General features: G+C 38.2%; 1 protein-coding gene across 1 annotated transcript in view; it reads right to left on the bottom strand.

The window, feature by feature from the left end:
- The window catches only part of PDE1C (phosphodiesterase 1C), a gene marked incomplete at both ends in the record, with an annotated part of 303,957 nt that overhangs the window by 57,229 nt on the left and 220,342 nt on the right, over positions 1-26,386 (bottom strand). The window contains 6 exons of the mRNA XM_083379005.1: positions 244-419; positions 1,345-1,465; positions 8,974-9,055; positions 10,252-10,372; positions 14,089-14,190; positions 16,516-16,644. Coding sequence (XP_083235131.1) covers positions 244-419; positions 1,345-1,465; positions 8,974-9,055; positions 10,252-10,372; positions 14,089-14,190; positions 16,516-16,644 — 731 coding nt within the window. The remainder of the gene's footprint in view (positions 1-243; positions 420-1,344; positions 1,466-8,973; positions 9,056-10,251; positions 10,373-14,088; positions 14,191-16,515; positions 16,645-26,386) is intronic.

Below are 26,386 nucleotides of genomic sequence, written 5' to 3'. Positions count from 1 at the left end.
TCACTTCATGTCTTTTCCTGTATCACTGCAGGAGCTGGATATGGAAAGATGTGATCTAGCAGTGCTCCTCAGGGTTACTGAGTATAGAAGCCACTGAAATCATTTTAATTGTGGTTCACACAAACTTCTCACCAGAAACCTCCAAGTATCTTCAGGAACCTTTCCTCTGCACACATGTGCATAAGCCTGTATATATTATCCATCATTTTGCTGCAAATTATTTTCCAGCACTGTTTTTGTTACCTTTGATTGCTTGGGCTTTCCACTTTTCTCGGTTTTGTTGAACTACTTCTGTCCATGTGGCTTTGAAACATTTGAAGTCCACAGTGAGGATGGAACAGTTGAGTGAGGCACTTCCTTCTGACCCAGTGCTCTTGACACTTGATCTTTTGACTTCTGACGGGCTAAGGCTATTCAGACTGGGATTGCATAATACAATATTAATGGCATTTCAATTGCTAAAGAAATACTAAGTGACATTGCCATTTTCTTCTCCCTTTCACTTTTTTTGTTTTGATATGTGAGAATATTCCTAGCCAATTTTTTTTAAATTTGGAGCCCCTCCTACTTTATTATACCTTGAGCAATATTTTTAAACCCCTCTCACATCCACTCTTCTGTTCACAAATTAAAATAACCACATGGTGAAACAATAGCTGCTCAGCATGATGTCGCTGCAATGGAACTTCTGTGAAGAGCACAGGGGAAAAGACCAAAGTTTCTGCCAATGGAAAAACATTCTGTTCCCAACTCTATCCATTTTTAGTTGAATGACAGCTGAACTGGAAATCAGCTAAACTGCTGACACAGTGGGATCATAGAGGCATGGAGTTGATGCTATATTGTACATTGCATATTCTGATTTACTCAGATTTTAATTTATTGTTGAAGAGCTATTTGGGCAAAGAAAAAAGTCTGGGTTGCAAAAGGCATCTAGCTTTAAAGTTATGCTTGTAGTGAATCGATCTTTTTTTCATAATGAAAAGTGGGAAAATATCTCTAGACACTACAGTCACATAAATTAAATTCTAAACATTATGTCTGGATTATAATTACAATTATATTCTTTGGAATTAAGTTCAATATCAAGAACAGATAATATGTACTTGGTCCAGTTATCCCAAAGAATTTATCATAATCATCCCAGGATATTTCTCTTCTTCCAAATATTATTCTTATAATGGTCTCATTATCAACTTGGATAATTTCCTGGTCATTATACCACACATGACTTGAATACTTTTTCTTTACCCCAGAAAAATAAAATTTTACACACATCTGCACAGAAACCCAAGCAAAACACACACTTTAAAGAGGCAGATTCTACTATATATGGTTTCTGACCTGGATCGCCTAAATCCTGTCATACCAGAGTTAGAGGCTTCCTCAATGAGAGGTGTTACAATCTTCTCAGTCATATCAGTCAGCACAGTGAAAGTGGGTTCCACAATAAAATCAATAAAGCCTGGAAAAGCACAGAACGAAAACAAATGAAAGAAAATCAGCTACTTAATAGCATACTTCCTATAACCTAAATATACCAATATAACAACATGATAAAACCATCACCATTACTACATACTATTCCTACTACAGGTAATCCCTGGGTTACGAACATTCCCTTAGGGAACATTTGAAGTTACATGATAAGCACCCGCTAATGTTTGGGAATCAGTTACAGCACCATGGCAGTCATTCACCCTTACCAATGACCGCAAAGGCACTGCAACATTCACCTGACTATTCCCTCCCCTCTGCCAAGTCTCCATAGGCACTAGGCCTGTGGATAATCACCTTGTGAAGATCTAGAGAGCCTTCACTTTCTTGGATGTTTCTCTACTTCAAGCCTTTGGTACTTTCACAGAGAATGGAGACCTAAAGTACTGCAAGATCACGCGAGATCACTAGTGTGAGATCTCAGGCTACTGATCTCGCATGATCTCATTGTACTTATCGCCTCTGTTCTTTGCAAACGGAGGCCTGGACAAAATCTGTGGCAAAAGTCTTTTGCCATCTTTGCAAAAAGCCTCTGCCACCAAGAACAGAGCCCCAGGTTGATGTGTGTATTGCCTTGGGCTCTGTTTTTGCCAGCAGAGGCTTCCAGGAAAGGCCTCTGCTGGCAAAAAGGAGGCTGGGGACGACACACACATCAACATGGGACTCCATTTTTGGCTGCAAAAAACAGAGGCCCTTTGCTGCCAAAATTGGAGGCCCAGCTTGATGCACACTTCGTCCCCAGCCTCCCTTTTGCCAGCAGGGGCCTTTCCTTGAAGGCCCCTGCTGGCAAAAGCAGAGCCCAGGATGACACATAGGAATGACGTGTGGAGACTAGAAGCTTCTCAGCATTGTGATCTTGTGACTGAAGTCACATGAGATACGGCTCTGAGAAGCTTCCATTTTTGATGCCCAAAGTGTTTGCAAGCTGAGCAGACACTTTGAGGCAATGAAATCACCTCAAAAGTGGAAGGTTCTCAGTGCTGTAATCTTGTATGGCAGAGAGGCTGGAGAGGAGACAGCTTGAGAGGAGACTGCTCGCTAGATTTTTGCAACTAGTTTTGATGTTGTATGATGGGGGAAGCAATTGTGCAGAGAATGAGGTATCTCAGTGGGTCAGGGGAGGCCTTGGGTGGTCTGAAGCAGGTGACCTATTCCATCACTAGCCCCCTCCCCTTGGCCTTCGCCACCCTGAGATACCTCATGTGCCATTAGCGAATGCGTGGGTGAAAGCAGGGAGTGATTGCACTCAAGGTACAAGATGCACTCCTGCAAGTCCTCAAATTACGAATGGAATGGGCAGGCTCCATTACACTTGTAACTTGAGGAGTACCTGTATATGAGAATTCCTTAAATGACCAAATAAAGCATTGTAAATAATTCAACATGCAACAGATGGGGACAGCTTGTTTTGTGTCAGTTTTTGAAAATCTGAAACAAATTATTAATACAGCTGATAATATCCCAGCTTGGAGAATGAAATTTATAAGAGTAATATAATAATGAAACCATAACAAAACTTCTTTAATTGCATCTATAAAAAGAAAGGGAATAGACCCCTTTTAATCTTAATCATTGCATTTGATTTACAAGATAAAAATAATAATAGGTATACTGTATTTTGAGATATTTTCCGTAAATCGTATAAAAAATTAGTCGTTACAGAAATATCAAACTGTAAGTTATCCTATAATAAATTATTCCTATTTCACAATAAAGCTTTAAATAATTATTCACTGTTTGCAGAGCAAATTGGGCACAGTGTTATAGAAATAGCTACAGAAACAGAAGCATTAAAATATGACTACACATGCAAAATGTAATTATAGCTCCACAAAATCCTCTTATTTAACTTAGTTGTATGAAACACAAAGCCCATTTTTCAGCCACTAGGATTTCTTATAACCTTGCTTATTTCAAAAATGGGAATAATCACCATAACTGTTCAGAACTGATCACTTACCTTGGATAACTGCTTATCTGTATCTGTCAAACAAGAAACTCACTAATAGCTACTGTAATTTGGTCATTTCCCACCCCTTATATCAAAGGAAATCTGAAAGGGTAGAAATACTTACCCAGCAGATGCTAAAGTTGCATTCATGCAGACCCAATGTGGGAACTTTTTAGTTAATATCATTCCAACTGCACCATTATGGACAAATGAAAGTATGTTGCTACTTAACATGTACATGATTCCAGGAATGCAATTTTACACACATTTATTAAAATAAATTCCCTAAAGATGCATGAAAAGGATTGCACCACTCAGATGTGCACATTATTTTAGATTGGGTTTAAACACAGAGGGTAGAAGTATCTACAGGAAAGTAAATAAAGTCAAGACAGCTGATATAATTGTGTAACTGAAAGCCTGCACTTTGCCCTGTGCATCAGGGGGCTAAAAAAGAGGGAGGAAGGGGTAATTTGATATATGGCAACATCAGAACAGAGCTACTGTATATTCCTATTATCATCACTCCATTTTTCTGTAAAATTGGAGTGGCTTTCACAATTTAAATTGTACACTGTATATATGTATTTTAAGTGTGCGTGTATGTGTATATACAGCCCAATTATCATATGTTGCATATTTATATGAAGTTTTATTTTTCTTGTTTATCCCAAAATAACTTGAAATTTAGTGAAATAATTAGGGAAGTTTAAACCTGTGCACTTAGTCACTGTACTCAATTTCTTTTGTGACTTTTGTGACTTCAGACTACCTTCAATGGACTCAGTCAAAAAGCACTGAATAGTGCTTTTCAATATAGCATTGTCACTGCTTTTTTGTAAGAGAAAAAGGTGCCAGAACTCAGACATGTCATACAACCTGCCTTGCCTACCCTACAAGGTTCCATCCAAAAAAGGTGCCGGAACTCCATTCTGAGCATTCTATGAGAAAAAAAAGCCCTGAGCATTGTCATTAATGTATTTAGAAAAGAGTGCAACTGTGGACATTCCTGATTGATTCTGCTTCTTTTACATCTGAGGATAAAGCTAGCTGAAGAATATCTAAATTGCAAATATATTTGATCAGTGTAATCTCATCCAGGACAGGCTATGTTCCTTCCTTCAAACCTAATACTTTTAGATTACCAGAATAGCTAGCTACATGCCTTTGTTCAATTTCCCAAGGAATCAGCTATTTCTTTTCTGTTTGTTTATGAGACTGTTCAGTCTCTGACTAAAGCCAGTGGAATTATAGAACAGTTGTAACAAAAGGAAATTCTAGGAAAAAACCAGAATAGCTAAAGTTAACAAGACAGCTATATCTGGAGAATAAGCTGGGGAAGGCTAACTTAAAAAAAATTAAAAATAGAGGCAAAGCCTATTGCTGTCATTAGCAACTATAGTTTTAAAAATTATTGTTAAAAAAACAGAGAGCAAAGAGCCCAAATTGGTCTTTAAAAGACATTAAACATTTTCTATTTGCTTAGCATGTTCTGAAAGGCAAGACTTCCTTTTATCAGGTAAAGGACAAACATTAAAAACTATTACTTCAATCAGGGCTTTTTTTCTCATAGAACGCTCAGAACGGAGTTCCGGCACCTTTTTTGGATGGAACCTTGTAGGGTAGGTAAGGCGGGTTGTATAACATACAGTCATGGCCAAAATTGTTGGCACCCCAGAAATTTTTTCAGAAAATCAAGTATTTCTCACAGAAAAGTATTGCAGGAACACATGTTTTGCTATACACAGGTTTATTCCCTTTGCGTGTATTGGAACACAACAAAAAAGGGAGGAAAAAAAGCAAATTGGACATAATGTCAAACAAAACTCCAAAAATGGGCTGGACAAAATTATTGGCACCCTTAACTTAATATTTGGTTGCACACCCTTTGGAAAAAATAACTGAAATCAGTCGCTTCCTATAACCATCAATAAGCTTCTTACACCTCTCACCCAGAATTTTGGACCACTCTTCCTTTGCAAACTGCTCCAGGTCTCTCTTATTGGAAGGGCGCTTTTTCCCAACATCAATTTTAAGATCTCTCCACAGGTGTTCAATGGGATTCAGATCTGGACTCATTGCTGGCCACTTCAGAACTCTCCAGCGCTTTCTTTCCATCCATTTCTGGGTGCTTTTTGACGTATGTTTGGGGTCATTGTCCTGCTGGAAGACCCAAGATCTCGGACGCAAACCCAGCTTTCTGACACTGGGCTCTACAGTGCGACCCAAAATCCTTTGGTAATCCTCAGATTTCATAATGCCTTGCACACATTCAAGGCACCCAGTGCCAGAGGCAGCAAAACAACCCCAAAACATCATTGAACCTCCACCATATTTCACTGTAGGTACTGTGTTCTTTTCTTTGTAGGCCTCATTTCATTTTCGGTAAACAGTAGAATGATGTGCTTTACCAAAAAGCTCTATCTTGGTCTCATCTGTCCACAAGACGTTTTCCCAAAAGGATTTTGGCTTACTCAAGTACATTTTGGCAAACTGTAATCTTGTTTTTTTATTTCTCTGTGTCAGCAGTGGGGTCCTCCTGGGTCTCCTGCCATAGTGTTTCATTTCATTTAAATGTCGACGGATAATTCGCGCTGACATTGATGCTCCCTGAGCCTGCAGGACAGCTTGCATTCCTTGTTTGGGGCTGCTTATCCACCATCTGGACTATCCTGTGTTGCAACCTTTCATCAATTTTTCTCTTCCATCCACGACCAGGGAGATTAGCTACAGTGCCATGGGTTGCAAACGTCTTGATAATGTTGTGCACTGTGGACAAAGGCAAATCTAGATCTCTGGAGATGGACTTGTAACCTTGAGATTGTTGATATTTGTCCACAATTTTGGTTCTCAAAATCCTCAGACAGTTCTCCTCTTTCTGTTGTCCATGCTTCGTGTGGCACACACAGACAATGCAAAGACTAAGTGAACTTCTCTCCTTTTTATCTCCTTTCAGGTGTGATTTTTATATTGCCCACACCTTTTACTTGCCCCAGGTGAGTTTAAAGGAGCATCACATGCTCGAAACAATCTTATTTATCCACAATTTTGAAAGGGTGCCAATAATTTTGTCCAGCCCATTTTTGGAGTTTTGTTTGACATTATGTCCAATTTGCTTTTTTTCCTCCCTTTTTTGTTGTGTTCCAATACACACAAAGGGAATAAATCTGTGTATAGCAAAACATGTGTTCCTGCAATACCTTTCTGTGAGAAATACTTGATTTTCTGGAAAAATTTCTGGGGTGCCAACAATTTCGGCCATGGCTGTATGTGAGTTCCGGCACCTTTTTCTTTTACAAAAAAAAAAAGCACTGACTTCAATAATCAGCAAAAGAAAGAGACACTGATGACAACAGAGATGGAAGTCTCCTGTCAAATGAGGCTGCTACAGCCTCAGACAGAAGGATACACACGTTTACATATTCTAAACCTCCTGTTGAGCAATTACAATTTCTTGGGTTTGTATTCTGTTGCCATTTGGCCTGACTGATGAGGAAGCAGACTGGATTTCAGTTATCAACATTACACAGATTGTTAAAAATTGTCTTTTCAAAATAAATTAGGTTTAAACAACTTTGGCAGTTAAATTGAATCATAGTATCATACAACATGCTCATTCACTGAAAACTTTATTATAAAAATAAAATATCAAACTGCAAAGCCAATAAAAATATGAATAAAGTTATACTTCATTCTAATGATACTTTAGTCAAAAATTATTTTGTGAGCTCAACATTTAATCTTTTTAAATTCTAAAAATTATTTTTTCCTGATTTTTGAAGATTTTGGACTACCAGTACTCGTGATCGTCAAATTTGCCTGTATTCCTAATACTATATTTCTCATTTTGGTTTGCAAAATGTAACAGATACACATTTCATGAATACTTGCTGGAATGATTCAGTCTCATTAACTGTTAAGCTAGTTGAAATAATGGCCAGCTATACATATGCAATACATACAATTTAATAAATTCCTGATGTTGCTATTTTTATTATCCTACTGATATCTTACAGTCAGACTCCTATTTGGGGCATTTATTTATTTAATCATAGTAAATACCATCCACAAGCAGATGACAAAAAGTGCATCGTGAGTCCTTAGGGAGAAGGGCGGTATACAAATCAAATAAATAAATAAATTTAAAACTCTATCTTGCTGTATATGGTCAAAATATCATCTGCAAGTTTATAATGGCTAGAGATTGTGTTGTAATATTAGAATAAGTTTGAAAAAAATCTCAGCTGGCTGCAGATGCCCCTACTTAACCCATGATTTTTATCATATTTCTTGTAAGAGAATCAATCAACTACTTTTTACTATAGTTAGTTTTCAACTTACAACCGTTTGAAGTTACGACAGACCCATAAAAGGTGAACCTTTTAGAGACCTAGTGCCCAAAAACCACCATGATGGGTGATGGGGGTGTGGGGGATATGGAGTCTGGAGGGGCAATGGGAGGAAGGCCTGTGGGGACCCATGAGAGGCATAGGCCCAAGCATCAGGGAGAGCAAAGGTGGGGATTAGTTAAGCAAATTGTTATCACTTGTGACCATAAGGGGCAGACTCCATTATAGTTGTAGATCAAAGATTACTTGTATAGAATTTTAATCCATTACATAAGAATAACACTCATGGAATATTCTCCTAATGTCTTAAAACGTCTTTGAGAAAAACATTATATTTGAGGGGGAAAAATGTTCTCAGTACATGAAATTATTAAGTAATTGCCCACTGAGCAGCAGACAAAGAAGAGAAAAGTTATAGTTAATGTTATAGCATGAGATTTATGCAGATAATATGATTATTAACACCATGCAATGCAGTAAACTTCCCACAAATTAAATAAAAGGCTCCAACAGTGAAGGCTATACAAATTAGTAGTATTTTGTAAGGGCTTGATTTATTTGCTGTAATTATCTCAGTTAACAATATAATTCATCATTAATCCTCTAGTTATTTGTGCAATGAATGTAATCATTTTTAAATTAAAAGTCAAATTCTATCACGAGGGCTGTTCAGGAAAGAAAAAAGAATAAATGTCCATAGTTATAAACAGAATCCTACATCACAGGAATCCAGTCAGCCCTCCAATATCTCAAGACATGGAAGCCTTTTAAAGATTATCAATAAAAGACCTAGTTCTGCACATAAAAGAAGACTCCATGAGATGTTGTAGGCAAGCAAAACATTCAGAATTGCCTTAATATTATACTTCAGACAAGGACAAGAGGATGCTGCAGCTTTCTGACCTTTCTGCATTCCCATCTGGTATTTATATAACTACTAATGTAATCTTTCACCGTTAGATTAGTTTGTTCAAGGTTTGAAGGTTTGTTCAATGAACCCTCATTGCATTGACATTTTAATATTTTAGTCCTTTCAACCAAGGTGCTGTAAATTCCTTCCCTGTTCATACAGCAGAGTGGCATCTTTGACGGCCCTCATAATGTAAGCATCATATATATCACATCTAAATCTGTTCATATATTAACAGCTTCAGACCCTGGGAATCTTGGATTTACCTATTTGAGACTGAGGGACCATAGTGGATTTACGATCACACAGGGGGGAAAAGGGAAGGCCTAATTCTGCTTCTTTGTCACCCTGAAATGTAGAAGGAGAGAACAAAATATCACAAGAATGTGAGAGACACAATCTCCAGTTTCATACCTTTCATCCCAATGTTCTGTGAAATTAAATCTCATGCAGAAAAGAACGTACAATTTGGCCTAACCACTTTTGGATTGTGTAGAGCAGACATGTCAAACACAAGGCCCGGGGGCCAGATCCGGCCCATGAAGTGATTTCATGCGGCCCGCAAAGCCATCCTGGAAACAGTGAGGGAACGGCCCCCACTGCCTTGGCCCTGGCCCAGAGACCCTCCTCCTGCCAAAGACCCTCAGATCTGTCCCACTCCTGCCCAGGCCCCCATAGGCACCCTTGATGTGAACGATGTAGAGCTGGCCATGCCCACCCAGTAGGCCATATGCACTCTAGCCACGCCCACCCAGTAGGCCACGCCCACCCAGGCCACATCCACCCAGCCCCCTGAGGGCAACCGCAATGCTGATGCGGCCCTCAATGAAATTGAGTTTGACACCCCTGGTGTAGAGTATTACCTAGAGAAAGTTAATTGATCATATTTTCATTTTTTTACTCAAAACAGCATTTTTTCCCTCAAGTTTCCCCTTAATATTTGGGAAAAGACTGAAAACAGAAGCAAAATTTGTTAGCCTAAATGATGTGTGCATCTGTGGGTATGTGGAATTTTTTTCTATGGTCTTGCCGCTCTTCCTGGCCAGAAGTAAAAGCCACAATTTTTAACATGGAGACAACCAATATGAGGGATAATTAGCACAATTTTAAAATGTAATTAAAATTCAGTAAAGCCACAAAAACAAGGAAGCAGGCAGCCTTCCTCCCCAAACTCAGCAACAAAAACTATGTGTACTTAGATACCATATTTGGAACTTTTGCCATAGCTCATCTCTTCATAACACATTTTGTTAAATAAGATTGAGGGGGGGATGTCAAGCCTATAGAATCCCAGAGGAAGGAAGGAAGGAAGGAAGGAAGGAAGGAAGGAAGGAAGGAAGGAAGGAAGGAAGGAAGGAAGGAAGGAAGGAAGGAAGGAAGGAAGGGTATGGGAAAAGGAATTAGCTTATTTCTGAGTTATGTGAGGGGCATTCAACCATTTACAGTAATATTAAGCATCATATATAATATAATTGTATAATAAATTTCTGGGACTCAGCTTTCTAAGCACCTTCCTCAGCTTGACATGGTCAACTTCATGTTACCTGTCTGAAAAATTCTTCTAACAGTGACATGGTCCAGCGATGATGGAGGCTCCATGCCTTGGCAGGATGACTGATGTCAGCTGTGTGCAACATCAGGGATAAGGCTTTTGGTTTGTCAATTCTGAAAAACCAAAATAATGGCATAAATTAATTGCCTAAATAAATAGATTTTTTAAAAGATTGCTAACTAAAGAAATGAAGGTATGCGGACAATAACCTAATGAACAATAGCTTGTGAAGTTGCATCCAAAACATAGTCAAAATACAAGATTGGTCTCTGAACTCAAGCCAGTAAGAATATTAGGAAAAAAATTCAGATCTTAAACAAGTAACATTTAGTATTTGCCTTATCTGAGTCTGAAACACAGGGTGTCTCCATATTTCCTTCTAATATTAAGAAAAAATGCTCATGGCTTAAAATGTAGAACCTAAGGTCAATATATATATACACGGTGATGGCCAGCTGTAATTACTTTCTGTGACATTTATCATAATATGCTTTCAAATACCAAGCAAGGTCTTTCACCCCTTTTTAAGCTCCTCTGCCCAGCAGTGTTTCTAGCAGTTACATAATAATACATTCTACCTCAAAAAATATATTTTGACAATCCTATTTCAGCTGAAATCAGTTCCAGTAGATAAAATCTAGTGCATGAATCTGCAAATTCCATGCCTTCATAAGGAAGTTTGGGGACTGACATTAGAATTCATTTTTTTAAAAAGAAATAAATCCAAGTGGACGTTCTGGAGTAACCAAAACATAAGAAGGAAGCAGGTTTGTTTCTAAAAATAAGGGGGAAAAATAAAGATTCTACCCCTGCTCCTAGTTCTCTTCCAAGATAGTATTTTAACAAGCAAGATATATGACGCTTTTATTGAAACTAGGCAGAACGAATTCTTCTTTCATTCATATTTATGAATGAAATATATATGTCATAAATCATACCTTATCTACAAAATAAACAAAATCTCATTAAATCTGATGTGAGAGAAGTTGCTAAGAATTTTTTTCCAAAAAAGATAATAAATGGTTTTTTGTATTCTTGCACCAATTTAGTTATACAATTGCTAAGTAGGGTATATGAATGTCTTATATTTCATTGTGCAATCATCTCTCCAGTGGTTTGCAGTTTCAGCTACATACTAAGTGAAAACTTAATGAAAGTTTTCCCACTGTTTTCCCACTGAATGCAGAATTCCAGACAATAGCTAGAAGAGATAAGAATGCCTTCTTAAATGAACAGTGCAAAGAAATAGAAGAAAACAATAGAATAGGGAGGACCAGAGATCTCTTCAAGAAACTTGGAAAGATGAAGGGAATGTTTCATGCAAAAATGGGCATGATAAAGGACCAAAATGGCAGGTCACTGACCTCAAGCCAGACATCCTAGAATGTGAAGTGAAGTGGACCTTAGGAAAGCTGAGTAACAAGTGGAGGTGACAGTATTCCAGCTGAGCTATTCAAAATCTTAAAAGACGATGCAGTAAAAGTGCTACACTCAATTTGCCAGCAAATTTGGAAAACTCACAGGATTGGAAAAGATCAGTTTACATTCCAATTCCAAAGAAAGGCAGTGCCAAAGAATGTTCAAACTATCGGACCATTGCACTCGTTTCACACACTAGTAAAGTTATGCTTAAAATCCTACAAGCTAGGTTCCAGCAGTATGTGGATCAAGAACTACCAGAAGTACAGGCAGGATTTTGAAGAAGCAGAGGAACTAGAGATCAAATTGCCAACATATGCTGGATCATGGAGAAAGCTAGGGAGTTCCAGAAAAATATCTGCTTCATTGACTATGCTAAAGCATTTGATTGTGTGGATCACAACAAACTGTGGCAAGTTCTTAAAGAGATGGGAGTACCAGACCATCTTATTTGTCTCTTGAGAAACCTACATGTGCATCAAGAAGCAACAGTGAGAACTGGACACGGAACCACTGATGGGTTCAAAATTGGGAAAGGAGTCCGGTAAGGCTGTATACTGTCACCCTGCCTCTACAACTTATATGCAGAGCACATAATGACAAAGGCAGGTCTAGATGAATCAAAAGTTGGAATTAAGATTGCCGGGAGAAATATCAACAACCTAAGATATGCAGATGATACCACTCTAATGGCAGAAAGTGAAGAGGAACTAAAGATCCTCTTGTTGCTGGTAAAGAAGGAGAGTATAAAAGTTAGCTTGAAATGTAACATTAAGAAAACCAAGATCATGGCATCTGGCCCTCTCAATTCCTGGCAAATAGATGGGGAAGAAATGGAGGTAGTGACAGATTTTATTTTCCTGGGCTCCAAGCTCATCGCAAATGGGGATTGCAGCCAAGAAATTAAAAGATGCATGCTCCTGGGGAGGAAAGCCATGGCAAATCTAGACAGCACACTAAAAAGCAGAGAATATCACCCTGCCAACAAAAGTGCATATAGTCAAGGCTATGATCTTCCCAGTTGCAATGTATGGCTGTGAAAGGTGGATCATAAGAAAGGCTGAGCGCCAAAGAATTGAAGCCTTTGAACTATGGTGCTGGAGAAGACTCCTGCATGTCCCTTGGACTGCAAGGTGATCAAACCGGTCAGTCCTAGAGGAGATCAACCCTGACTGCTCTTTAGAAGGCCAGATCATGAAGTTGAAACTCAAATACCTTGGCCACCTAATGAGAAGGACGGACTCACTAGAGAAGAGCCTAATGCTAGGAAAGGTTGAGGGCAAGAGAAGAAGGGGACGATAGAGAATGAGGTGGCTGGATGGAGTCACTGAAGCAGTAGGTGTGAGCTTAAATGGACTCCAGAAGATGGTAGAGGACAGGAAGGCCTGGAGGAACGTTGTTCATGGGGTCACGATGGGTCATGCACAACTTCGCAACTAACAACAACAAAGTATTTCTGAAGACATTTTGAGGAGAATTTCTCCTTCCTCTGTAGAAATTCAGATAAATCATCTCTATAATTTTCTACATTTTTGGTAATGAATTTCAAAAGGGTATCTGCCTTTTTCTAGCCTTTATTGCCTTTTCTTCAATAGGAAAAGAGCTAGCTGCTAATTTGTGTTTTTTGTGGAAAAGATGTTTTGCATGACCCAATGGAACAGAAGAAAGTTTAATGTTTAAATGCTACTCATATAGTCCATTCCTCATAATAAAATATTCACAAACTGGATCACAGTTTAATTAGGAGCCCAACCCTAAAACCAATATTGAACATACAGGCCTTTAAAATAAAAAAAGAAAAAATAGTAGCTATAGAATATAAACTCTTATTTCAAGGTATATGCAGATTAGAATAATCCTTTTAATTGCTGCAGGAAGAAATTCAAAGAGACTCTGTCTTTGCTACTCATCTATCTTGTAACTCCTACTAGTGGAACAGGGAGCAGTATTCAGATACTGATATTAAAATCTGATTCGGATCATGTGGGTGGAGATAGGTCTTTAAATAAACTGGATCCAAACTTAATTAATATCAGCACTTTGAACTGGTCCTGTAACAAGTATGATTTAGTATAACTAACACTGACTAATGTATTCCAGACATTTATATCCCACAAATATTCTATTAGGGCAGTCCGATATGCAATATATTACATTAATTGGTAACCAGTTAAGCTGGCTTTAACTGGTATATCAGTGATACAATCAGAAGAATATTTTCTTTGCTCTTCTGAAATCATGTGACTGCTTGTTGAATCCAATCACTGGAAAAAGAAATAGTTACAACAGAGAATGTTATTGTTATTGCTGCTGTTTTCAGCAAGGTATTTTTGAAGCTCGTATAATAAAGTGGCAAAGTACCAGCTGTAATAGAGCCCTTTCCTCTCCATAGTGTCAGAAGGTCTCTTACCCTTCTGGCTGCTGCAATGCATTCTTCATGGCCTTGATTTGCTGAAAGTGACAGGACATATCTGTAGCCAGCACCATCTCAATCACTAGAGTCCTAAATTCTCTTTTGGCAGATATCCAGAGCAGGGAAGAATGAGGAGAGTATGAGAAAAAGAAACATATAAGAAACACTTGTTTTTCTTTCTCAGTCTGAACTTTGTTTATGGCATTCTTACTCTTCACTCCCATGTGTGTCACTCAGTACTTCATGTTATCTTTTTTTACTGGAGTTTCTGGGAAAGGAGTTATATGCAACATATGCTAGGGTCTTGCTTGCTAAGAGATAATAAAGTGCTTTTCTTAAAGTGACCTTAGGACACCTCTTCTATCAAATTCAGCTTTCCAGAATCATCAAGCTGAATATGACACAAAGTAGGCAAAATCACTCATACAAGAACACAGACATACATTATTTGGTTGACTGGTATTCTGTTAGAGGTTTCACTCATTATAATTCAACAACACAGTCCTACGAATGCAGAGATGAAGAAACAGCAGAGGCAACAAATATCATGCATAGCAGGATTGACAGGGTCTCATTTATTCATACAAGTCATTGATTTCTCTGAGCCAACCACTATCTCTCAAGTAAAATTAGAATTTCTATTAGAAGAAATAGTGACTTCCCCCATTACCTCACCCTTGATGTATCAAGAAGAGATACGACATAAATATAATAAACAAGCTGTAAGCCTTTTGATGTAGACATGGTCAAGAAACAGGAGCGGCAGAATGCTTGGTATTGTTAAAGGGTATTATATCAGAATTTTGAAAACATTTTATTTATTTATTTATTTATTTATTTAATTTATATACCGCCCTTCTCTCAAGAGACTCAGGGCGGTTAACAGGGCAATACGTAAAAGACAAATACAAAAGTTAAAATTATTAAAACATGATTAAACAATGCCCATAGTACAAATAGTACAAATTTAAAATTAAAGTCATACACTTCCTCTCTGTTATATCTCATACCAAACAAAATCAAAGCAGGGTTATTTTGAGTTTCTTTCTCATGTTTTCTTCTTTCCCAGGACTGAGTAATCTTTTATGAAACTCCTCCCTTAACAGTCTGGACCAATTTATGTTCTATCACATAAAAATGGAATATGACACTAATCAACATGGTTATTTTATCAACCATGATTGGTGATTTCAACAATTTGAGATTTCAGTTACTAAACTGAATGTCTGGGGAAGTAAAAACATTCAAATGAAATCCATCCGTAGGAATGTGCTTTGTAAATCGAGAAATAAATCCTCAAAAACAGAAACTATAGCAGTTAATGAAAGCACATGTATCAGGATACTTGTTCTTGCAGACAAATAGACACAAAAAGATATAAATAAAATAGTAATTTCTGTTGGAATTAACAATATTCATGTTCACTGAATGATAGTCCAGGTTGATTATATATTCAGGACTAATGATCCTACGTATAAATCTTCCAGTGAGGTTCAGGAGCATCCCTAATGAGCACTGAAAATTTCATCAATTTTGTATTACTAAATGTATGCTGATAGGAAAGCACTGAATCTCAGCAAGTATATGGGAATGATCTTGGGAGATGGGGGAAGAGCTGAAGCCAAGAAATGCTTGGGTAAGGAAAGGAATATGTGCATGGCAAACATGTCAGAAGAGACCCTCCCTAGTTTCTTGGCTTGTAAAAGAGATGAGGGAAATATACTTTCAGACGTGCAAGGTTCTGTTAGTGTAACTAATATATCCGGGTGTGCTTATTCTTTGGACTATCTTGCAAGGATGACAATCTAGTCTAGGATCTTATTTTTAGCTATAAGGAGCTAAAAAACAACTAAGCATGATTGCCATTAAAGTATTTTAATGATGATTTATTTAAAAGTCTACATAAAGAAACAAACAAATTCTGTACGTTTCAACATGAAATTTGCACTTGTGTTTAAAAAGCTTTTTTTTCCTTTGCCTTCCATGTTAACTAATATGAGAAAATATACAATTTTCCATGTTTGATCTTATTGTTTTTTCTTATGGCTGCTGAAGAAAGTGTTTTTTTTCTTGGAATACATTGTAGTTTTGGGAAATAATTGAACAAACAAATATTGTTTCAGATAATTCAAGATTTTATCTCATTGACCAGATGTAATTTTTTTTTGGTTCTTTTTTTTCTTCCCTGCAATTCTTTGGCAACAGCAATCCTACTAGGTGCCACAACAGCACCAAAGATTTATTGTTATGGCATTCTTTAAAATGATTTATATTTCAGTTGAATTACTTCAATATACATTTCCTCTCAACAGCTTCTCACATTAACTGATAACAAACTATATTCTGCTGTGTGCTTGTGAATCAAGATTCCCACTGAGTACATTTAATACCTAGAACAATCATGTTGACAATGAGCATTCTTACCTCCAATCATCTTTGGAGAGGTTAGACAAAATGTTCATCTCCTCATCATCTTGCAAAAGTCGAAAAGCTGCACTGAGGTGATGATTTTCTAACACAGATCGATCATTGTACAGAATGGCTGTATCTGATCTATAAAGCAAAAAAGTCCATTCTTATATGCAAAGATTGGCTTATATTCTTCTAGCTATAGCTAAAAATATTATTGTGAAGGACCAAATTATTCATTTCTAGTATTTATTATTTTGTAAGAAATTGATGAGAGAACCAAAATCCATTTTAAGTCTTTTAGGCCAGTGGTTCCCACCCACACACACTTTATATGTATTTAATAAATTATTCTAAGAAGCTTCTTGGATGAGAAGTAAAATGTCTTCAAGGAAAAACAAAGTCCAGTTGCCTTTTGAAAAAAGCACCTTTGGGACAACCATGATCTGAATGACTGAGAATCTCCATAGACAAATTATTCTCAGGTATTTCAGGAAAACCACAATGTCAGTTGATAAAACCTGCTTTTTTTCTTTTCTTTTTTTTTTTTGAGATTATTGTCCCTTTCCCTCAAAATGCTGTGGAATAAATCAAGTTGCTAGATTACACTAAAAAAAATCTGTAAAACCATTTTTATTCAGAAGTAAATCCCATTAACATTAAGGTTATATTTATTTCTAGGTAAGTGGCTAGGAGGCAGTAAATAATGGGATTAACAGAACAATTATTTTGTTGTTCTTAGTTGTGAAGTCATGTCTGACCCATCGCAACCCCACGGACAATGTTCCTCCAGGCCTTCCTGTCCTCTACCATCTTCTGGAGTCCATTTAAAGCTCACGCCTACTGCTTCAGTGACTCCATCCAGCCACCTCATTCTCTGTCGTCCCCTTCTTCTCTTGCCCTCAACCTTTCCCAGCATTAGGCTCTTCTCCAGTGAGTCCTTCCTTCTCATTAGGTGGCCAAAGTATTTGAGTTTCAACTTCAGGATCTGGCCTTCTAAAGAGCAGTCAGGGTTGATCTCCTCTAGGACTGACCAGTTTGATCGCCTTGCAGTACAAGGGACTCACAGGAGTGTTCTCCAGCACCATAGTTCAAAGGCCTCAATTCTTTGGTGCTCAGCCTTTCTTATGGTCCAACTTTCACAGCCATACATTGCAACTGGGAAGACCATGGCCTTTACTATACGCACTTTTGTTGGCAGGGTGATGTCTCTGCTTTTTAGTATGCTGTCTAGACTTGCCATAATTTTCCTCCCCAGGAGTAAGCATCTTTTAATTTCTTGGCTGCAGTCCCCATCTGAGGTGATCTTGGAGCCCAAGAAAATAAAACCTGTCACTACCTCCATTTCTTCCCCATCTATTTGCCAGGACTTAAGAGGGCCGGATGCCATGATCTTGGTTTTCTTAATGTTACGTTTCAAGCCAACTTTTGCACTCTTTGACATTGCCTTTCTTTGGAATTGGAATTTAAACTGATCTTTTCCAGTCCTGTGGCCATTGTTGAGTTTTCTATTAAAATTACATTAACATAATTAAAGTCTTTATTGATTAGCCCTTGGGCCATATCAAAGTGCAAAGTTCCAGCAACAAATTGTTACTAAAATTTGATAAATGCAATTTAAAATGGAATTTGATAAAATACAATTTAAAATGGAATTAGAATAAAATACAATTTAAAATGAAATAGTAATAAAACACAATCTAAAATGAAATTGTAATAATGTATAATAATTTAAGATAAAATATGATAACATATTTTGGAGTTGCCCTTGCAATCTATCCCAGTCAGTCCCACATATGCAGATCTCAACTGGACCATTTTGTTTAAGTACTGTGCTATGTTAAATGTTATTTTCAAGTTCTGGCCAGACATAAGGTAAGTTATTTTGATATGGGGATCCCAATGGGTCATTCGTTTGGTATATAGACCAAGATACCTGTCTCTCACCCTCTTATACAGACAACAGTCAAATAGGATGTGAGCCAGGTCCTCTACCTCTGCCACTCCACAAATGCAGAGACACTCATTGTAGGGTATAGCATGAAATCTCCCATATCTGACCATTGTGTCAAGCTGTTCGAATCTCACTCTCATAAATATCTCCCTAAGATGTTTGGGGAGTTGTAACTTCAAATAACTGTCTACTTGAAAAGTATGTTTGTATTTACTCAGCCATTTCAAGTTACCCACCTTACTAAGTATAGCTATATCAGTTTGTGCTTCTATATCCTTACTTCTTTGGGCAACTCTTTTTTTAGATTGTTCTCCTGTTACGCAAGAAACAGGAAGGCCACAGCTTCTTACAAAATTTGTTAGTTTGGTGATCCAGGAGATTTGTGATTGTAGTTTTATTTGTTCTAGTAGGCATAATTTGGGGAATCTATCAGTCTCCATTTCATTAACTTTGCACCAGTAGTTATAAGCTCTAAATTTAGATAATGCCTGAATTGTATGAATTCCCAATTCAGCTCTAACTGCTGCAGCAGATGTTCTTGGATCTACACCCAAAATACATCTCAAATGCTGGGACTGTGTTTGTTCTAGGACTGTGGTTGAGTAAAGACCCCAAATTTCTGCTCCATACAAGAGCATTGTGGTAACCTTAGCCTTATAAACCTTGATTAATGGGGCTAGGGACACTGGGTAACTATGGTTCTTTAGTTTGAGCAGTAAATTCAAATGGGCTTTTGCTCTAAATGTACTCCATTGATGATGGCAGGCCCAAGATCCAGTCTTGGAAATATTTACGCCCAAATATACAAAGGTGTTAACCTGCTCAATTGGTTCACCATCTAATTGCCACTTATGTCTCTGATGGTTTCTTCCAAACACCATTATTTTTTATTTAGATTTGCTAATGATTAGGGAGTTATCCTGGCAATAAGAGCTGAATCTTCTTAATAGCCTACGTAATCCTACTTGTAAGTATGATAATAAAATCATATCATCAGCATAAAGCAAGCTGTTACAGTAAGTACTTAGGATCATCGGCATGTGTACCATGGTATCCTTCATTAACCCTGGCAAGTCATTGATGTACAAATTAAATAATAATGGGGCCAGGATACACCCTTGCCTTATCCCTTTATTTGTGTGAATCCTGTTAGTCAGGGCCCCATTAACCCCATACCGCACCCTCAAACAGGTACTAGTGTAAAGGGCTTTAATCAAAGCCAGGAGTCTGGATTCTATTTTAAGAGATGTCAATTTACTCCATAGTACTTCTCTATTTACCATATCAAATGCTGCTGTAAGGTCTATGAAAGCAGCAAAGAGGGGTCTCCTCTTATAGGCATATTTGACAATTAGATGGTTCAGGACAAAGCAGTTATCAATAGTAGATCTGTTTTGTCTAAAACCTGCTTGTTCTTCTGTGAGGATGTTGTTTTCCTCTACCCAGATTTCTATTCTGTTCAAAAGGTACCTAGCATATATTTTTTTGCTACAATGTCTATTAGGATGATGGGCCTGTAATTACTAGGATCCTTTTTATTCCCTTTTTTATATATTGGGATAACTATTACCATCTTTCACCCATCTGGTATATGGCAGGTGTTATTTATGTGTGTAAAAAGACCTGCTAATACAGGGCCCCACCAATTGGGAAATTTCTTAAATAATTCTGCTGGTAAAAAAATGCTCACCTGGGGCTTTATTGCTCTTTAAGCTTTTAATGATGGACTGTATCTCCTTTTCTTAGACTGGTGGCCAAGGGGGATGAGTTCTAGGGTTTACTAAATACCTGCTACAGAGTGCCAAAATAATACCGAGTTATGACTTCTGGCAGCCAACTTGAGTTCTGACCAGATTGAAATGGCAAAACTTTTTTTCTTTAATGTTATAGTTTTTTTTATATTCCCTTCTTGTGTGCAGCAGCTTAGCTTGTATATGGGCAGTAGGATTCCTCTGGGCAAGCCTCATGGCTGCCTTCAATTTCTTTTTCAGTTGCTGGCAATCAGGATCAAACCAGTGAGGTCTACCCACTTGGGCTCTTTTTGTAGCAGGTTTAGCTGTTAGGTGTTTCTTCAGTATGTTACAAAGATTGGAAAATGTATTGAAGGCTGACATCCAGTTAGTAGTAGATGACTGGATTGTTCTAGCCCACTTAATAGCATTCTCTGTTTTAAGGCATTCTAATATTGCCTTAGTATCAGCTTTGGCCCAAATTAACCTTTTATTTTGGGTCACCTCTTGAATTGGCTGAGTGGTATGTATAAGGGTATGTGTAATTCTTGTCCTTACCTCCCAAAATTTACCTCCCAAATTTACCTCCCAAAATTTACCCTTAAAAATTAAGGAGATTAGGAGCAGGCCAGCGGCATTACTTTTACAGTCTCTCGAGAGCCACTGAGGATAGTTATCAAAGAACTCCCCTGAGATTCCCTTCTTCTGGGCAAGCTCATACAGAGAGGGACCCAGTCTAGCATTCAAATCTCCTAATAATAGCACTATGGACTGAGGGTACAGTATAGATATATCTTCTAGGATAACGTCCAAGCCCATCCAATATTCGGAATTATAGTGCTGGGATGTGCTTGGAGGAATATACACATTTACCAATATTAACTCAAACTGGTCATATTCAAATTTGACAGCTAGGAAGTATGGATACTTATCATAGTTATATAATTTCTCTCCCTGCCTTTGCAACTCTTGCTTTATAAGAATGCATAGCCCACCAGAGGGTCTCCCTTTGTTCTTTGCTTTTTGGGCTGGGGAGGCCCATCCCTGAAAGCCTGGCAGTTGTACTGGTTCATCCACTTCAGTTAGCCAGGTTTCTTGAAAGGCTATTACGTTAAATCTAAAGAGAAAGCTCATTAGTCCACTCTCAACCATCCTTTTCCAGCCAGCTACATTCCAGGTCATCAACTGTATAAGGTTCTCAGAGGCAAGGTGGTCTGGCTTGGTTGATTGGCTAGATGGTAAAAATGCCAGATGTCAACTTGACATTGGAGCCAGGTCGATATCATCTAAGCTTCCCATATAAACACAGTTGTTGTGAGGTTTGATATTTCTCCTCGTGGGTTGCAGAACTTGTTGTTGCTCCTCTATATCTTGGTTGTCAGTGTGCCTCTGCTCTTGCTCCAAGAATGATTTTTTCCAGTGGGCAGGTACTCTGGCTTAAATCTATAAATGTAGACTTATGTCCATTTTTGGAGGGGCGTAGCTGAGGATTCATCTTGTGGAAATATGTTGTGGGAACTTCTAAATCAAATGAGGATGGAAGCTGGAATATATCCTTAGTGTTTGTCAGCTTAGGGGGCACTGTGTGATGAAGCCCTTTGTCTTTCAGTTGTTTCTCAAAGGCTGGGTCAGTCAGTGCAGTTACCCCACTGTCAGCCTGTGTGACAGTACTTTTTTTTACTGTTGAGGTAAAAGCAGATTGTTGGTTAAATATATTGTCACAAGGATCCGTGATTAGTGGAGCCAAATTAAATAGAGGCTTTGCTGTAGATTAAGTTGTTGTCAGTGCCTCTTTTAGGTCATCCAATCTTTGAATGATGTTAACTTGCTCAGGTTCTGGCAATGCACTGAATAGGTCAATCAACATTTCTTCTGGCACGTCCTCAGCAGTTCCTGCAGCTGTGGGTAACATAGTTTGTATATTGCTTCTTTGCCTTCTCAGGGTCAGTTCAGTTGCAGCAGCCTCAGGCTTAGTAATGTGAGGGCTGTTGCAGCCTGGATTTAAAGTGACAGTTTCCTCTTGGTGACGCTGTTTCAGGAGTGGGCACACTTTGTCTGAGCAAAAGACCCTTATTGGAAATACTGAAAAGGTGCTCAGAAAGGGCTTCATTCTGAAGAGCATGGAGGGAATTGTGGGCTGCTTGAACGATAGGAGAATTCTTATACATTGCATTCTTGCTGGCAGCCACTCTGCATGTAGTAGATCTATCAGAGTGAATTCACAGCGGAGCAGCTGGCTCAGGGACAGCCTAACAGCTTCTCTATTACTCCAACGCCCTCTATTTACTCTCTTGTCATAAATTTGCAAAGTAACCTGGTTAGTTTGCAGACTGTAGTTATATTGGTCATCTCTTAGGCCTTTACCTGATTGAGTGTTTTCTCTATGTGTGTTCAAATTTTTGGGAGGAAGACAAGGTCCTTCTCTAGTTTCATTTTCTGAATTAGCCATCCCATGTCTATCCGTGGTTATCCTCCCAAGTCCTTCTACAGTATTTGGGTGGCTCCTAACAAACTTTGCGAAAGATTCTTTCAGGCAGTCGACTTATTTATGACAATTGACAAAAGATCATATATTGAGTTTACAGTTTGAGCTGTAAGCAAACATTATCTGGAGAGGAAGTCTGTCACATATTCCCCCTTTAAATTTGTTACATCTCCCTCCTGTGCAAAGAAGGCTGCTGCTGGGCTCCAAGGATGGGAGTCATTCTCTGAGAGGGAGGAGGACAGCTCCACATGCTGTTTGACTTCCAGTTCGGTTTGTAAGTCCCATTCCAATGAGTCACATAAATTAGATTTATCTGATAAGGTGCCTGTGAATCAGTTACTTACTGGAACAGATTGTCTGTTTGCAATATAATCTTCCATTTTCTGCTGCTTCAAAGGCTTGGATAAACTCTCTGCTGCAGTACTGTCTCTTCCTTCTTTTCCCCATTCAAGTTTGTTAAAACAGGTTTAAAAATAAGTTTAAAACTAGGTTTAAAAAGTTAAAAATTGGTTAAAAATGGGTTTAAAAGGTTTAAAAAGGTTAAAAAGGGGTAGATTAAAAATACAATCTTAAAAGAGGTTAAAAAGTTAAAATAAAAATAAAGTAAAATAAAGCTTTTACTTTTGGAGGAGCTCTTTACAGCCTTTGCTGCCTGTCCACCATCTTGGCTCCTCCCACCAGTCCAGTTTTCCAAATTTCCTGGCAAATTGAGTGTAGCACTTTTACTGCACTTTTAAGATTTTGAATAGCTCAGCTGGAATACTGTCACCTTCACTAGCTTTGTTGTTGCTCAGATTTCGTAAGGCCCATTTCACTTCACATTCTAGGATGTCTGGCTCAGGGTCAGCGACCACCCAATCGTGGCTATCTGGGACGTTAAGCTTGTTCTTGTATTACTATGCTTATTTTGCATTTTTATATGTTTTTAACAGTCTATGATGAGAAGGGAAGAATCATTTTTCATTGCATGATCTTAGTCTTATAATTACATTGTATGAAGGTTCTTTGTGAAAGATCTCCACAAGGCCATACAGTATATTTAATAGCTAAGTAGGTTTCAACATAACTTCCATCTAAGCTCAAAACTATAACCACTTAAACAAGAGATACACTTGTTCCCCAGCTTTCTTGGTAACTAGACGAATGTGAAGGCTGCAGTGTGAATACTAATTTGGTCCATTAAAACCAGACATTTACTATTGTCACCTTTTCATTAAAGTACTGAATATTATTGTCTAATACTCATCATATGTCCATCAGCTTGTCAGTTTCATGACAGGCTGAAGCATTACTGCACTTCATTCATACAGAGGAAGCTTGTAGGCTGATCCTTAAAAATAATTCTTAACAATGGTATAACTCTAAAATATCTTCTTTTTTCCGTGTGTGTGTGTGTGTGTGTGTGTGTATATGTATATGTATGTATATATATATATATATATAAATATTTGCTTAAATCACCTGTTCAGGACTGGGTAATATTTGAGTTCCTCCCCTGCTCATCCCCTAATTTTTACAGTACCTGAAATGTGAGCTTTTCTGAACCTTTTCTATAACTTTCATTGTAGAAACTTGATAGATAACAGTGCCTCTGCACTATTTAGTGGCATTTCCTCTTTAATTTTATTCTAATTGAGCTAGTGTATCCATCCTTGCTCTTCTTGACCTGTTAGTGGCTTTTGGTAACCAATAATCCACAGTTGGAGTTAGAGTTTGTGGCAAAGATCTGTGCTGATTCACCACCTTACTCTGATTCTGGTTCTGCACAGTGTTGTTGGGGAGTAACCCAAAGCATTTTTTTTTATTTTAATTCCATTTATATCCCGCCCTTCTCCGAAGACTCAGGGCAGCTTACAAGCTTAGCAGTAGCCTTCATTCTATGTATATGCCTGCTTATTAGGGCTTTCACACACACCCCAAGCGGCATTATTACAAAGTCAGCTTAATTGCCCCCAACAATCTGGGTCCTCATTTTTCCTACCTTGGAAGGATGGAAGGCTGAGTCAACCTTGAGTCTGGTGGGATGTGAACCTGCACTAATTGCAGGCAGCTGGTGTTACTTAAGGAGGCATTAGCCCACTGCTCCACCAAGGCTTTGTAAGTACATCAGAATTTTTGCTCTCTCTCTCCTCTTTTTTGGCACTACATGGTTGAAATCAACTATACTCAGTGCTTTTTTTGTAAAAAAAAAAAAAAAAGTGCCAGAACTCTCATCTTGGCAGGCAGAGGAGGCGGAGGGGTGGGGGGGCGGTGCTGCTGCAGTCACAGGTGTGAAGGGTGTTGGCGGCGGCCTCCCCTCCCTGGGGCCGGAGCCGGCGCGGCTGGTGCTGTGGGAGCAGCAGAGCCCACTCTATATGGCGGGGTTGCACAATGCGGGTGAGGGGTGACATGATAGCAGTGTTCCAATATCTCAGGGGCTGCCACAAAGAAGAGGGAGTCAAGCTATTCTCCAAAGCACCTCAAAGCAGGACAAGAAGCAACAGATAGAAACTAGTCAAGGAGAGAAGCAACCTAGAACTAAGGAGAAATTTCCTGACAGTTAGAACAACTAACCAGTGGAACAACCTGCCTCCAGAAGTGGTGAATGCTCCAACACTGGAAGTTTTTAAGAAGAGACTGGCCAGCCATTTGTCTGAAATGGTATAGGGTTTCCTGCCTGAGCAGGGGGTTGGACTAGATGACCTCCAAGGTCCCTTCCAACTACTACTACTACTACTACTACTACTACTACTTATTATTATTATTATTATTATTATTATTATTATTATTATTATTGTTGTTGTTGTTGTTGTTGTTGTTGTTGTTATCTTATAGAAAGGAAAGGCCCACACTGATAAATTAAAAATCTTTGTGGTCTGCAAAGGAATGCTGGTGGGCTAATCAATGATTTGGTGACTAGAGGAGCAATAAGGGAACTGGGTATTTTTTTTGTGGTTTTTTTTTGCAAAAAAATTGTTCCAGAATGCCGTTCTGAGCATTCTATGAGAAAAAAAGACCTGCCATTTCAGACAAATGGCCGTCCAGTGTCTTCTTAAAACCTTCCAGTGTTGGAGCATTCATGGCTTGTGGAGGCAGGTTGTTCCACTGGTTAATTGTTCTAACTGTCAGGAAGTTTCTCCTTAGTTCTAGATTGCTTCTCCCCTTGATTATATGGTATAAAAGACAAGCTCGGGATCCAAAAAGATCTTAACAGATTTGAACTATGGGCCCTATCCAACAGCATGAAATTTAATACAGAGAAAGGCAAGGTTTTACACATAAGCAGGAAAAATCAAAGATACAAGTACAGATTAAGTGAGACCAGGCTCAAAAACAGAGAACTTCGGAGTCCTAGTGCAGGGCTTTTCAACCTTTTCAACCATTGTACCACTTTTAGGATATGGTAGCATCTGAATACCACCAGTCGCCTAGGTTAATTATTTAAAGACTGAAGTGCAACATAACTAGATTCTAAATAATCTATTTTTCAAAACACACAACAGTCCAAACAGTAAAAGTAAAGTCCAAATTAAGAATATTTCATTCTTAAGAATTGTTTAGATTCAAAATAGTTTTCAAGAGTGTACAAAAGATATTTTTTCTAGAGTCAGCTAAATTAGACAAATTACATTGAGAAAAATGTTTCTCATTTCTTTCCTGTTACCTTTGATTTCATTGCAGAGATTTTAACATAAGAAATAGATTATTTTGTTATCTAATTTTACCTTCCAAAAGACA

Source organism: Vipera ursinii, assembly GCF_947247035.1.
Source record: "Vipera ursinii genome assembly, chromosome: Z".
NCBI lineage: Eukaryota > Metazoa > Chordata > Lepidosauria > Squamata > Viperidae > Vipera > Vipera ursinii.
Note: the sequence above shows the minus strand (reverse complement) of the source record. Positions and strands in the feature narration are given on the sequence as shown.